The 12,445-nt window shown below is 51.0% G+C and overlaps 1 protein-coding gene across 1 annotated transcript in view; it reads left to right on the top strand.

The window, feature by feature from the left end:
* Positions 1 to 12,445, top strand: part of COQ9 (coenzyme Q9) — a 14,405-nt gene extending 1,960 nt beyond the window's left edge. The window contains exons 2-9 of the mRNA XM_058674071.1: positions 1,575 to 1,740; positions 2,578 to 2,713; positions 7,645 to 7,787; positions 8,060 to 8,144; positions 9,490 to 9,594; positions 10,993 to 11,148; positions 11,448 to 11,501; positions 11,795 to 12,445. Of these exons, the coding sequence (XP_058530054.1) occupies positions 1,575 to 1,740; positions 2,578 to 2,713; positions 7,645 to 7,787; positions 8,060 to 8,144; positions 9,490 to 9,594; positions 10,993 to 11,148; positions 11,448 to 11,501; positions 11,795 to 11,830 (881 nt within the window). The 3' untranslated portion in view covers positions 11,831 to 12,445. The remainder of the gene's footprint in view (positions 1 to 1,574; positions 1,741 to 2,577; positions 2,714 to 7,644; positions 7,788 to 8,059; positions 8,145 to 9,489; positions 9,595 to 10,992; positions 11,149 to 11,447; positions 11,502 to 11,794) is intronic.

Raw genomic sequence — 12,445 nt, 5'->3', positions numbered from 1 at the left:
AAGCTAATCCTTTGCCTGTGGTGCTGCCGTTCCATAACGGTGCTGGCTCACGTCCAAGGTGCTCCACTTCCAATCTAGCCCTCTGCTTGTGACCTAGGAAGGCAGCAGCAACAGAAGATGGTTCAAGTCCTTGGGCCCTGAACCCAAGTAGCAGACTTGGAGGAAGCTTCTGGTTTCAGATCAGCCAGCTCCAACCATGTGGCCATTTGGGGAATGAACCAGCAGATAGAAGATCTTCCTGTCTCTCCTTTCTGTAAATCTGCCTTTCAAGTAAATAGAAAACACATTTTCTAAAAAATGAAATCTGAGGACACAGAAAACTAAGACTAGCAAAAACCTGGGTTGAAAAACTTGAGCAGTGGGAAAAAAGCAGTGTGGTTGAGGAATGGTTGTGAAGGGGCAAGTGGGGCTTTCTGGGCAGGCAGGGGTGGTCTCCCTCTGCACTGGGACAGGTATGCGTTGGCTCGAACTCAGGGTGACACACTTCAGAGCCGTGCAGCCTGCTGTGTGCCCATAGCCCCTCACAGGAACAGGACGCCCGGAGTCCCCATTCAGGGTGTATGTGTGAAAGTGTTCAGCAGGAGGACTGTGGAGACCCGTAGCAAGCAAGTGAGCAGTGTGTAAAGACTGGCGGTGAGGTGGAGCCTGTGGGGGTATATAGCTTTCCTTACCTGTGTTATAATAAATGTGGGAAAGAAATAAATATTTTGAGTTTATGCTTAGGAAACACTTGTCAGCATCCCTGAAAGCAAGTGGCATACGGTGACTTTGTGAACACAGACATTAGCGGCATACCCAGAGATGCTGTATAAGCCCCACGGGGTCAGGCCTGTGCCCTAACTCCCGTTCTAGTGCCCTTGCTGCCCTGCTACTCATCTTGGCATTTTCAAGTCACTTTCACTTTTTTAAAAAAATACTGATTTATTTTCATTGCAAAGTCAGATATACAGAGAGGAGGAGAGACAGAGAGGAGGCAGATCTTCTGTCTGATGATTCACTCCTCAAGTGACCGCAGTGGCCGGAGCTGAGCTGATCTGAAGCCAGGAACCTGATGTTTCATCTGGGTTTCCCACGTGGGTGCAGGGTTCCAAGGGTTTGGGCTGTCCTTGACTGTTTTCCCAGGCCACAAGTAGGGAGTTGGATGGAAAGCAAGGCTGCCGGGATTAGAACTGGTGCCCATATGGGATCCGGCGTGCTCAAGGCAAGGACTTTAGCCTGCACTGGGCCCAGTCACTTTCACTTTTTTGCTCAGACATCAAAACATGCCCATTGAGCAAATAGAGATTATTACCCAAAAGTGGCAGATTTCCAATTCTGCATGTTGGAGTGAAACAGTTTGCCTGTTACCACGTGGCTAGCAGGTGGTAGACACCAGCCAGGTCTGTTCATTGGCTCGTTACTGTTGTCAGCACATCAAATCCTGGGTTTTGAGGTTGCCTGGGATGTTTGTGGGACCCAACACTGGGTCCGTGGTTCTGGAGGAGTGTGCCCTGCTCATGCTTCTTGCCGTCTGGTTCTCACTGGGCATTCACTGGCCAACGGCCCTGACTGATCAAACTCCACTTCTGTTTTAGTGTCCCACTGCCGCCCACTCCTGTTGTCTCGTGGCTTCCAGGCCTCTGCTGTGGGGCTGAGGTCTTCAGAAGAGCAAAAGCAGCAGCCTCCCCCATCCTTTTCTCAGCATCCAGAGGCACCGGGGGCAGAGAAGCCCGCTCCAGAGTCAACTCGCTCACCACCCAGGTAGGTGACAGAACCTACCCAGTCTGCCCTGAGTGCCTGGTGACGCCCCCTGTACCTGCCTCTGCTCCTCCCTCGGATTCCAAGGCTAGCTGTACATTGTTTGATTCCAGTGGTGTCTGCACTTTCTAAAACCCTAGACAGCACGAGTGGTTCACAAAAATAAAGCAAAAATGACCCTAAAACATGGACGGAAGGGGTGTGTGTGCGTGTAAAAAGGTTCTTATCCTGGTAACTTTTTCTTAGCATACTTCATTTATAAACGTATGTGTATACATAATATCAGTAACTCTCCATGCCATTGCATGACCTGCTTTTCACATAACTTTTTAGATGTTACTCAAAGCACGCATCCTTTTTTGTATTTTTCAAAATTTAATTATTTTTGGGCCCGGCGCAATAGTGTAGCGGTTAAGTCCTCTTAAAGGACTGGAAAGAAAAATCATTAAAAATTAATGATAATAAATAAATATTTTGTAAGGCTTTATTATGGACCAAACCTTATGAATAATATAATTACTGCTGCTGCCTTATAGACTTACAGTCTGGTGCAAATATAGCTGAAAACAACCCTGTGAGCCCAGCATGCTGAGGACTGAGCACAGGGGACTCCAAGGGCTATGGGAGCACTGCCTGGGCATGACACGTGCTCGACTCCCTGGGCCCTTCTTCCTGTGCGCAGGGCAGGATGACGCGTCAAAGCCTCCATGTTGCCAAGGCACGTGACCTCACAGCATGCGCTTCCCAGAGCCTCCACGCCTCTTCTGCCTGCTCAGGCCCATGCTGCGTGACGGGCATGAGGCAGTGATTAAGCAGGCTGGCCTCTGTCCCCTGTCGCAGGTACACGGACCAGAGTGGCGAGGAAGACGAGGACCATGAGAGTGAGGAGCATCTGCAGCACCGCATCCTGACTGCAGCCCTGGAGTTCGTGCCTGCCCACGGGTGGACAGCAGAGGCCATTGCCCAGGGAGCCCAGGTGTGTGTGGGAGAGGGCCAGCCCACCCCGGACCTGCCTCCAGCACAGCTGTACACTTCTTGGGACCACAAGATTTTTCTGTGATTTTTGTTTTTTTTCTCCAGTAGAGTGGGAAACTGAGTTTACTGTTTTAAATATGAAAACAGTGGACCAGGGGATTAGGTTCTAAAGGCAGCTTACTAGGCAAGCATTGTCTGATCAGGACTGATCCTGAGGCACCGCTGATCACCAGAAGCACTGGGTTGGTATGCATCCCCAAAGAACAAAAGGTTGCCTATGGAACACACATCATCAGTTTATGATTCACACTGACTTATTTTTTTTTTGGAAGATTTATTTATTTCTATTGGAAAGTCAGATTTACAAAAAGAAGGAGAGACAGAGAAAGATCTGCCATCTGCTGGTTCACTCCCCTAGTGGCCACAACGGCTTTGGGCCATACTCTGCAGCTTTCCCAGGCTACAGGCAGTGAGCCAGAAGGGAAGTAGGGCACCAGGATACAAACCAGCGCCCATACAGAATAAGAAAAAAAAAAAAAAGAAAAATAAGCACCCATATGGAATCCCGGCCTGCTCAAGGTAAGGGCTTTAGCCACTAGGCTATCACACCAGGCCCACTAACTTTATTTTAAAGATTTATTTGTTTGTTTATTTGAAAAGGAAGAGAGCGATATCTTCGATCCACTCGTTCACTTTCCAGATGGCCTCAATGGCTGCAGCTGATCTATCCAAAATCAGCTTCTTCAAGGGTCTATATGGGGTCATCCTCTATTGCTTTCCTTGCTTTCCCAGGTACATTTGCAGGGAGCTGGATCAGAGGTAGAACAGGCAGGTCTCAAATCGCTAAACGTATGGGATGCCAACACTACAAATTTTGGTTTGACCCAATGCCATGAAATTCAGCTGATGTTCTTCATCCTCTGTTACATCCTCTCCCAAGAGCACACAGTAACAGACATATTAATGACATGTCTGTGTCCTCTGTGACTCTGCTGTATATTCATTTGGAAAAGAAAGGCGATATACAGAGAGGAGGAGAGACCGAGAGGAAGATCTTCCATCTGATGGTTCACTCCCCAAGCAGCCACAACGGCTGGAGCTGAGCCAATCCGAAGCCAGGAGCCTTGAGCCTCTTCCAGGTCTCCCACGAGGGTGCAGGGTCCCAAGGCTTTGGGCCATCCTCAACTGCTTTCCCAGGCCACAAGCAGGGAGTTGGATGGGAAGCAGGGCCGCCAGGATTGGAGCCGGTGACCATATGGGATCCCGGCACATGCAAAGTGAGGACTTTAACCGCTACACTATTGTGCCGGGCCCCATTTGGAAAACTTTAAACAGTACAAGCAAATGTAAAAAAGAACATAAAACCATTCATGATCAAAGATCCTGCTGTCATTTTAGCACTGTACGTCCTTAAAAATTACTATTCATTTATGATGTCAGTGTTTGTTGAGCAAGCAGTGTTTATTAGATGATGGCAGCATGATAGCAGTCATGGTAGAATGGTCTCTGCCCCTGTTGAACTTCAATCTAGTGACGTTAACAAGTGCATGCATGATGTGTACTATCAAGCAAAGGTGCCATTGAGACATACCTGGAGGTACCTGCTCCAGCATGGGGCAGGGTAGAAGAGAATCTTTGAGCTTAGAAGTGAGGCACAAATAGGCTTTGGCTGGTTTTCTGGTAGCAGGAGGGAGTGGGCAAGTCCAAATGGAGAGCTGGTATGTGCAGAAAGGGAAGACACCTGCTGTCAGAAGCCTTAAGATGAGAAATGTTAGTGGAAGCAGCATCAGGCAAGGCTGTCAAGGTCAAGGAGCTAGGCTTTTACTCTAAGAATAATTAAAGACACGAGATTAAGTTTGGCACTTCCTATGCCCATTCTGGCTGCTGGATGAGAGGTGGATCAGAAGGAAGCAAGAGTCATTGGGGCACCTGTCAATCATCCAGCAGGGAGAAGGTGGCCTGGTCTAGAGCCACGGTGTTTAGCGGGTCATCCCGCTAGATTTGGTGGAAGATGAACCTAGGAGAGAGTGATGGAATAGCACCACCAGAGTGACCAAGGGCAAGTTGGTATGTCGGGGTGTTATTTGCTAAAATGAGGCTATTGGAAGAGAACAGGGTTTAGGGGAAGATGGATACAGTCTTGAACTTGCTGAGTAGGATGGGTTTTCGAGTCAACTCATTGGAGGCATCAAGCACACAGGTTTGGAACTGGAGGGGACAACTGGACTGAATACTACACTTGGGCGTTATCAGGATATGCATGTGATGATAAAATAGGGAAATGAACAAGATTTCCTCAGGCCAGAGTGTCACGTAAGAGAGAGGATTCTAGATCCACCTGCAACTGTGACAGTTCAAGAGTTGGAGTTTGAGTACCCCGATATTGGAGGCACAGTAGGAGAGTGGACCTAGTAGGGAAATCCTGATATTACAGCAGTAGTGTTGGGCAGAGTGCTGAGTCAGACATGCTTTAGAATGGGAGGAGGTATGGAGCTGGAGAGGCACTTGACCATGAAGGGTAGATGGGACCTGGGGTGTACTGGGCAGGGGAGATGTGAGGGAAGTGAGAGTGTGATTGGATGCTGATGGGAAGCGTATAGAAACAGAAATGAGAGTGAAGCTAGATGAGAAAATAGACAAAACCAAAAGTCTGGGGTTGCTTTCAACTTCTTACAGAAGTTGGGCTATTTATTTGGAGAAGCAGACAGAATGCTCTGATTTACTGCCCAATTGCCCATCGTGGTTGGGACTGGGCCAGGAGCCAGGAACTCAATCCAGGAGCTACACAGGGGCAGCAGGAATCCAGTTGCTTTGATTTGTCATCATTGCTTCCCAGGATCTGCGTGAGTGAGAAGCCAGAGCTGGAAATCAAATCAGATGCTCTGATGTGGGATGTAACATCTTAGCCAGAATCTTCGCTACTAGGCTGAACGCCTGCCCCAGCCTGCAGCTTCTTAAAGGCAAGGATGATGAACTCTAGAAACATATGGAAGGACTGGCTTTCAATGTAACAGGCACACAGTTGGAGAAAATGCTAAGGGCAATTTTCTCGAAGCATGTTAAAGGGCATCTCAGAGGGTGGCTCTTGTTTTTCTGTGAAATAGATGCAGTCGTCTCATGGACCCAAGGCTAGGGAAGGTCAGGAGACAAAAACTCTTAAGATTCAGTACAAGAAGTGGTGGAATGGGTAGAGGGAAAAAAACATAATGGGATTATGTGGAAAAACCTGTTCAGACTGAGTATTTGGTTAACTAGATGTGTGCACATCTTCACAGGGGCTGCTATAGACCTGTTTGTACCACATCATTTGGGTACGTTTCTAATTCGTTTCTTTAGGATAAATTCCAAGGAGCAGAATTGCTTTTCAGGGAGCGTGTTGGTCAGGGTTGAGTCAGAAGACAGAAACCACACCAGTTACGGGAATAGAAAGAGTTTACTACAAGGACTTGTTAGCCAGGTGCAGAGGCACACAGAACACCCTAGGGTACTGTGGAGCCAGCAGCTATAACCAGCAGCTCCATCACCAGGGCCAAAAACAGGAGGGAAAGTCGGACTGATTCTAGCTAGGGGCTGCAGGTGGGTCCCCTGGTGAGACCCTCAGACCTCCCCCCAAGGAAGAGGCACTGCCATGTTTGCAGTAGTGTCTCTGAGCTTAACGGGACTGTCCCTTGGGGCTGGCACCTGACCTGGAGGGCGGTGCCTAATTAGGAAGGTAGCAAAAGGGTGGTGACTTGATGAAACTAGCTCCACCAAGTGTCGGGAAGCTACACACTGTTGTCAGCCACTGTTTTCCTGGGTGAAGACACATCGCTGGGCTGATAACGCAGCCAGACAGACAAGAAGTAAATGTAGACCATCATGGTGGTATACAGGTAAAGCTGCCCGTGTTACTAACATCCCATATGGACACATACTACTTGAAGTCCCAACTGCTCCACTTATGATCGAGCTCCCTACTAATGCACCTAGGATAGCAGCAGAGGATGTGCCAAGTGACTTAGGTCCCTGAACCCAGTGAGAGACTGAAAGAAACTCCTGACTCCTGGCTTGGGATCGGACTACCTCCAGCCATTGAGTCCATTTGGGAAGTGAAACGTGGAAAAACTCTTCTGTTTCTGTTCCTCTCTTTCTCCTCCTCTTTCTTCTCTTTCTAAACCTGCCTTTTAAATAGACAATTTAAAAAAAAAGTAGTAAACATATGACATGCAGACAGGAGGTAAAGAGGAAGAAGCAAGTCCCTTCCTCCTACAGCCTCCACTAATAACCCTGTGGCAGAGCCTGAGTGGGAGCCAGGAATGGGGTTTGTAGGCCCCAGAGCCTGCATCCCCAGCTGAGTCTAGAAAGGCAGCTTTGCAGCCGAGAGCAATCCAATACCTCATGCAGCAGATGTATGCATCTGAGGTTCTGGTTGCACACATATGGGAGACAGTCTAGTCTCATGGTTCAGAGCCAGAGAGCTGTGAGCTTGTTTCCTTACCGGTAAAATGCGGTTGCTAACAACACTCACTGGGTGGCACTGTTGTGAAGGGGCAGGGAGCCAACCCATGCCAGGCAGTAGCATGTAGGTGCAGCATTCTTAGGCTGCACTGCCAGAAGTGATCCCTTCCAGCATCTCAGCCTTGCTTTCTTCCTGGTGATCTTCCTTCACACAAATAAATGCAGCTCAGCAGCTCAGTACTGGCAAAATCCTAGGTGGCCTCTTAGGGCCAAATGTCCCCATTCCAGAGCTCATCGCTGTGGACTCCATTCCCCACGCGTAGATCCCCTGCTTGGTGCCCAGCAGGGGAACTTAGAATGTAGAGGAACTGCTGGTGGTCAGCTCGCCAGGCACCAGAGAGAAGAGGAGCAGCTGCTAGGCGCGGCGGCTATGCTGAGCAGGCAGCATGCGTCCCATCTGCCCACCACCTTTCTGTTTTCTCATCCCCTTTATAGTCCCTGGGTCTCTCCAGTGCAGCAGCCAGCATGTTCGGAAACGATGGCAGTGAGCTGATCCTGCATTTTGTGACTGAGTGCAACGCCCGTCTCACCCGTGTGCTAGAAGAGGAACAGAAACTGGTGCAGCTGGGCCAGGCAGAGTGAGTGCAAGGGGGTCATTGTGCAGGGTGGCAGCTGAGGACTGGGCCTCGCCAGCTGTGCCCAGGAAGCCAATCCAAGCAGAGTCAAAGGAGAATAGTGTGGAGCAGCTCTGCTGCTCTGATGGAACTGAGCCTCCCACCCCTTGGCGTTCCACCTGAGCCTGCTGATGGAGAGGAGCTGGTGGGCCTTCCTCCTCCAGGGCTGAGCGAACAGTGTGGTGCCTGCCCTGCCCCTGACCCAGAGACCCACTGTTTTCTTTTCCCTCTTCCAGGAAGAGGAAGACAGACCAGTTCCTGAGGGATGCAGTGGAAACCAGACTGAGAATGCTGATCCCGTACATTGAGCACTGGCCCCGGGTAGAATCTCTGTTCAGGCCCCAAAGGCACAATCCCACACGAGTTTCTCTTGGGCTGCACCTGTCACTCGGAGCGCTTTGCTTGCTGTTGGGAAGCTACCTCGTCAGTCCGCTCCTTACAGCCAGTAGTCCTTAGTCGTCAGGGTTGAACCTTGGGTAGCAAAGAACCACCCTGAGATTTTGGGACTGTTAGTGGCCTGGGGACAAAGATACACCCAGGGGAGAGGGAAGGAGTCCCTGGAGGGTAGGACAGCCAGGAAATTTCACTGGCCATCGCCACTTCAATGAGACCTGTCATGTTTCAGATCCCAAGGACTGGAACTTCGTGGTCCGTTGTCGATGTGATGCTTGGAGGCTTGGAGTAGTCATTCCCAAGGCCTGCTTCAAACCCTTTTTCTGAAGCTCTTTTTTCCTCTGTTTCAAAGCACAGCAGTGTGGCCCTTTCTTTAAAGCACATCAAAAGCTAGAGGGCCTCCGATGGCCACTGTCCTCTGCCCGGCTGGAAGACTCTATTGCGTGTATAGTTTCGGTCCTGCAGGTGACAGACACTTGAACACATAGGCATTTGGGCACATAGGGAGGACAGTTGAGGGTCACTCCTGTCCCCAGCTTATGCTTGCCACAGTCATTTTTACATCCCTGGCCCCTTCTGCCTGGTGGGTAAAGCAGTGGAAGGGCTCAAAGTAGGTCCTGGGCTCCCTTCTGGGCTCCCTTCTGGGCTCAGCATGCCATTTCCTCTGGACTGCTTCCTGAAGCGAGAATGTCCCAGCCAGTGCAGGACCTCTGTCTGTCTCCTACAGGCCACAGCCAGGGGCACAGGACATGGCTGGACCATATTCTATCAGGAAAGCTAAGGGAAGGATCTTTGCTTTGGGCCATCACTTGCATTAGTTGAAGAATTTTTGGTTTCAGGAAATACAAGTCAACTAGACCAATGAAGAAAAAAAAAAGGACGGGGGGAGACATTTATGGTGATGTCACAAAGATATATCAGGGAATGCTGCTGGGCTTGCGAGGCACTGGGCACTTGTTCCTCCCAAGCTTAGCTCCTGTCTCTGCTTTGTCCTCTGTGTCATGGGATGGGTGCCTGCCCTCCTCCTTGCTGATAGCAATCCTAGGCAGGGCAGCCCTCCTTCTGTCTACATTGCAATTCCAAGTGCAACGGATGGAGAGTGTGGTCGGGCCAGGTGTGCACAGGAAGAGGCCTCTGCTGCCGGGATGTTGGAGATGGTGGGTGGAGACAGTGGGACTCAGAGAACGAGCCGGGCAGGTCCCCTGGTGAGGCCAGCCGCCTCCATGTGTGCTTACCCACAGCTGGACCTGTTCCTCTGCCGCTCTGTCCCCAGGCCCTCAGCATCCTGCTGCTCCCCCACAACATCCCACCCAGCCTGAGCTTGCTCACCAGCATGGTGGATGATATGTGGCATTACGCTGGCGACCAGTCCACTGATGTAAGTGCTTGCAGCAAGCCCGTGGAACACTACAAGTTTGTGACATTTGTTTGATCTCTATGTCTTGCTGGGAGGCGGGGGGGGGGGGGGGGAGGGCGGGGCCTGTGACATTGGTGCTGTCTGAAGTATGAAGTCCTTCCATCAGCCTGAGTAGGATGCAGGTGATCTTCCCTCAGGCACCAGCATTCTGGCCCCAAGCCTGCTGTGGGGACCTGAGGGAAGCTTCAGGGGCCCCTTGCTGTGGCCATGTCTCCTCCCTGTTGGAGGTGCAGATTCCATATCAGGCCTGCTCAGCATGTGTCTGTCCTTAGACTGCAGTGAGAGAAAACAATGCCCTGGGGACACCCCTGCTTTGACAGGACAGGCCCCGCTGCCAGCCTGGCTTGCTTCACACAGACATCAATAAGCCCCTTTAAACGGATGCTGAGAAAGATCTGCCTAATGAATGCCATCACTTTTGTGGGCAGAAATGTAAAAAGTCTGCCTTCAACGGAGAAATTAAGAAGTGATGGACTCCACGGTGAGGGGGCGCTGGGCTGCTCTCAGCACAGCAATAACAAAGGGCTATAATAAACTTCCTCCCCGTGGAGATCCAGAGATAGCAGGAAACAAATTAGAAATCAGTGAGCTGGGCTTGGCGGTGTGGCCTGGTGGCTAAGGTCCTCGCCTTGATCCCATATGGCCGCTGGTTCTGATCCCGACAGCTCCACTTCCTCTCTGTCTCTCCTCCTCTCAGTATATATGACTTTGTAATAAAAATAAAAAAAAAAAAAGGAAAAAAAAAAATCAGTGAGCTGTCGAGCCTGACCTCTGAGGAGCGTGTGCCCGGGCATTTGGAAGCTGCTGAGGGGCCAAGCCCTCATTGCACTTGGGTCCTGTTTCTGTGCATACCCCCGGCCCAGCCCTCACTTCATTGAGCAACACACCAATGTGTGGTCCTACCGCTGAGCACAGCCCTACTGGGACCCAGGTGCCTTGAGACTTGGTGCTTTCGTTGGCCGCCCCAGAACTGACAGGAAAGCACTGTTTCATTTGGTGCTCGTGTGTTCCACACCCTAAGTCCTGTCACTTCTTCAAACCCACTGACCAGGCTCCCAGAGGCCAGGCCCAGAGCGTGCATTTGTAATCTCCCAGCTAGTTTTCAATAAGTGAAAGGCAGGAGGAAACAGAACAAGAGCTCCCTTGGCTGGATCACTCTCCGAATGCCTGCCACGGCCATGCCTGGGAGACCTGGAAGAAACTCCTGGCTCCTGGCTTCGCATTGGCTCAGTTCCAGTCATTGTGGCCATTTGGAGAGAAAATTTTTAAAAAAAAATTAAAATAAAAAAAAATAGAAATCCAGCCTGGAGCACCTGGGCCAGTGGCTACTAACTCAGCACTCTGGGCATGATTTTGCAGTTTAACTGGTACACACGCCGGGCTGTGCTGGCTGGCATCTACAACACCACGGAGCTGGTAATGATGCAGGACTCCTCCCCGGACTTTGAGGACACTTGGCGCTTCCTGGAGAACCGGATTAACGATGCCATGAACATGGGCCACACTGCTAAGCAGGTAGCTGGGGGCTGGCCACGTTGGAACCCTTATAGGCACACTGTTGGTGGGCCACAGCTGGCCTCCTGCTTTCTCTTGCTTGCATTGGCTTCAGCCAATAGTCTGGGGAAGGAGGGAACCTTCCCTGGGCACCTGCCCTGCATGGTTCTCCCTCATGGCAGCCCTTTCCTGAGAGCTTTGCTTTGTGGCCAGGACATCCACGGGCTCTCCCTGCAGCACACAGGACCCTCTTGACTCCAATTTGTCCTGCCTTTGAGCTCATGTTGGGACCCTAAGGGACACTGACTGTCTTTCTATAGGTGAAGTCTACAGGAGAGGCGCTGGTGCAAGGAATCATGGGTGCTGCAGTGACGGTGAGTGCCGCCCAGCTCATCCTTGCCCACCCCCATCCCATTCTCACCTTGCATTGCTGCTGCAAGTGCCACTGCCCTCACATGGTGGGCAGCTATTAGTAACCCTGAGCCTGGGTCAGATCCCACATGTCCCACCTCTTTATTTTCCCACTGCCATCAAGATGCATTGTAAATCCCGAGAGCCCAGGCTGTGAAGTCATAGCCACAGCTGTTGCCTTGAAAACCCTGCTCCCTCCCATTGGAGTCCTGGCCTAAGGTACAGCCTCACCTCTCTGTTTCCATCCCTGTATCAGCTCAAGAACTTGACGGGTCTAAACCAGCGCCGGTGAGGGAAGGACAAGCTCAAGAGCCTGGAGGGAAGTGAGTGGGTGGATGAGCAGGTCTGTGGGGAGCATGAAATGCCATCCACCCAAGAGAGTGTTCATGGAGACTCCTGGAAGGACTCCCGGAACCCCCTGCAGCACCTGGGAACCACAGTGCACCTGATGACAGGCCCTGGCCCGGGATTGGGTCGCCTCTTTGGTTCCTGACACCCAGTCAGGCCTGACACCATGCTGCCTTGCAGCAGGGTGATTAGAGAAGTGAGACTGTGATTGACATTAAACCGGCTTGTCCCTGTCATGGTCTCATGGGCACTGTCACGTCTTAACCTTCCTAGAAATGCTCTTGGCGGCTCTAAGCCTGAGTGAAGGCCAGAAGTCACCAGATGGTGGCAGCACCCCCCAGGCACGGTGCAGGCAAATGCTTACCAAGGCAGCCTTCTGAGACGTTCCTGGGACCCCCTCAGCGAGCTGCCTCACCTGAGACAGGTGCCTGCTGTTCAGTGGTGCTCGGCCTGGGGAGAGCTGTGGTCCCAGGCCTGGTGTCACATCACATCAGCACAGATTGCAGGATTGTTAGAGTATTTAAAGTCTGTACAAATTAGAATAAATATGTTTGCAGCA

Source organism: Ochotona princeps, chromosome 16, assembly GCF_030435755.1.
Source record: "Ochotona princeps isolate mOchPri1 chromosome 16, mOchPri1.hap1, whole genome shotgun sequence".
Classification (NCBI taxonomy): Eukaryota; Metazoa; Chordata; class Mammalia; order Lagomorpha; family Ochotonidae; genus Ochotona; species Ochotona princeps.
This window is presented reverse-complemented; position numbering and strand designations above follow the sequence as displayed.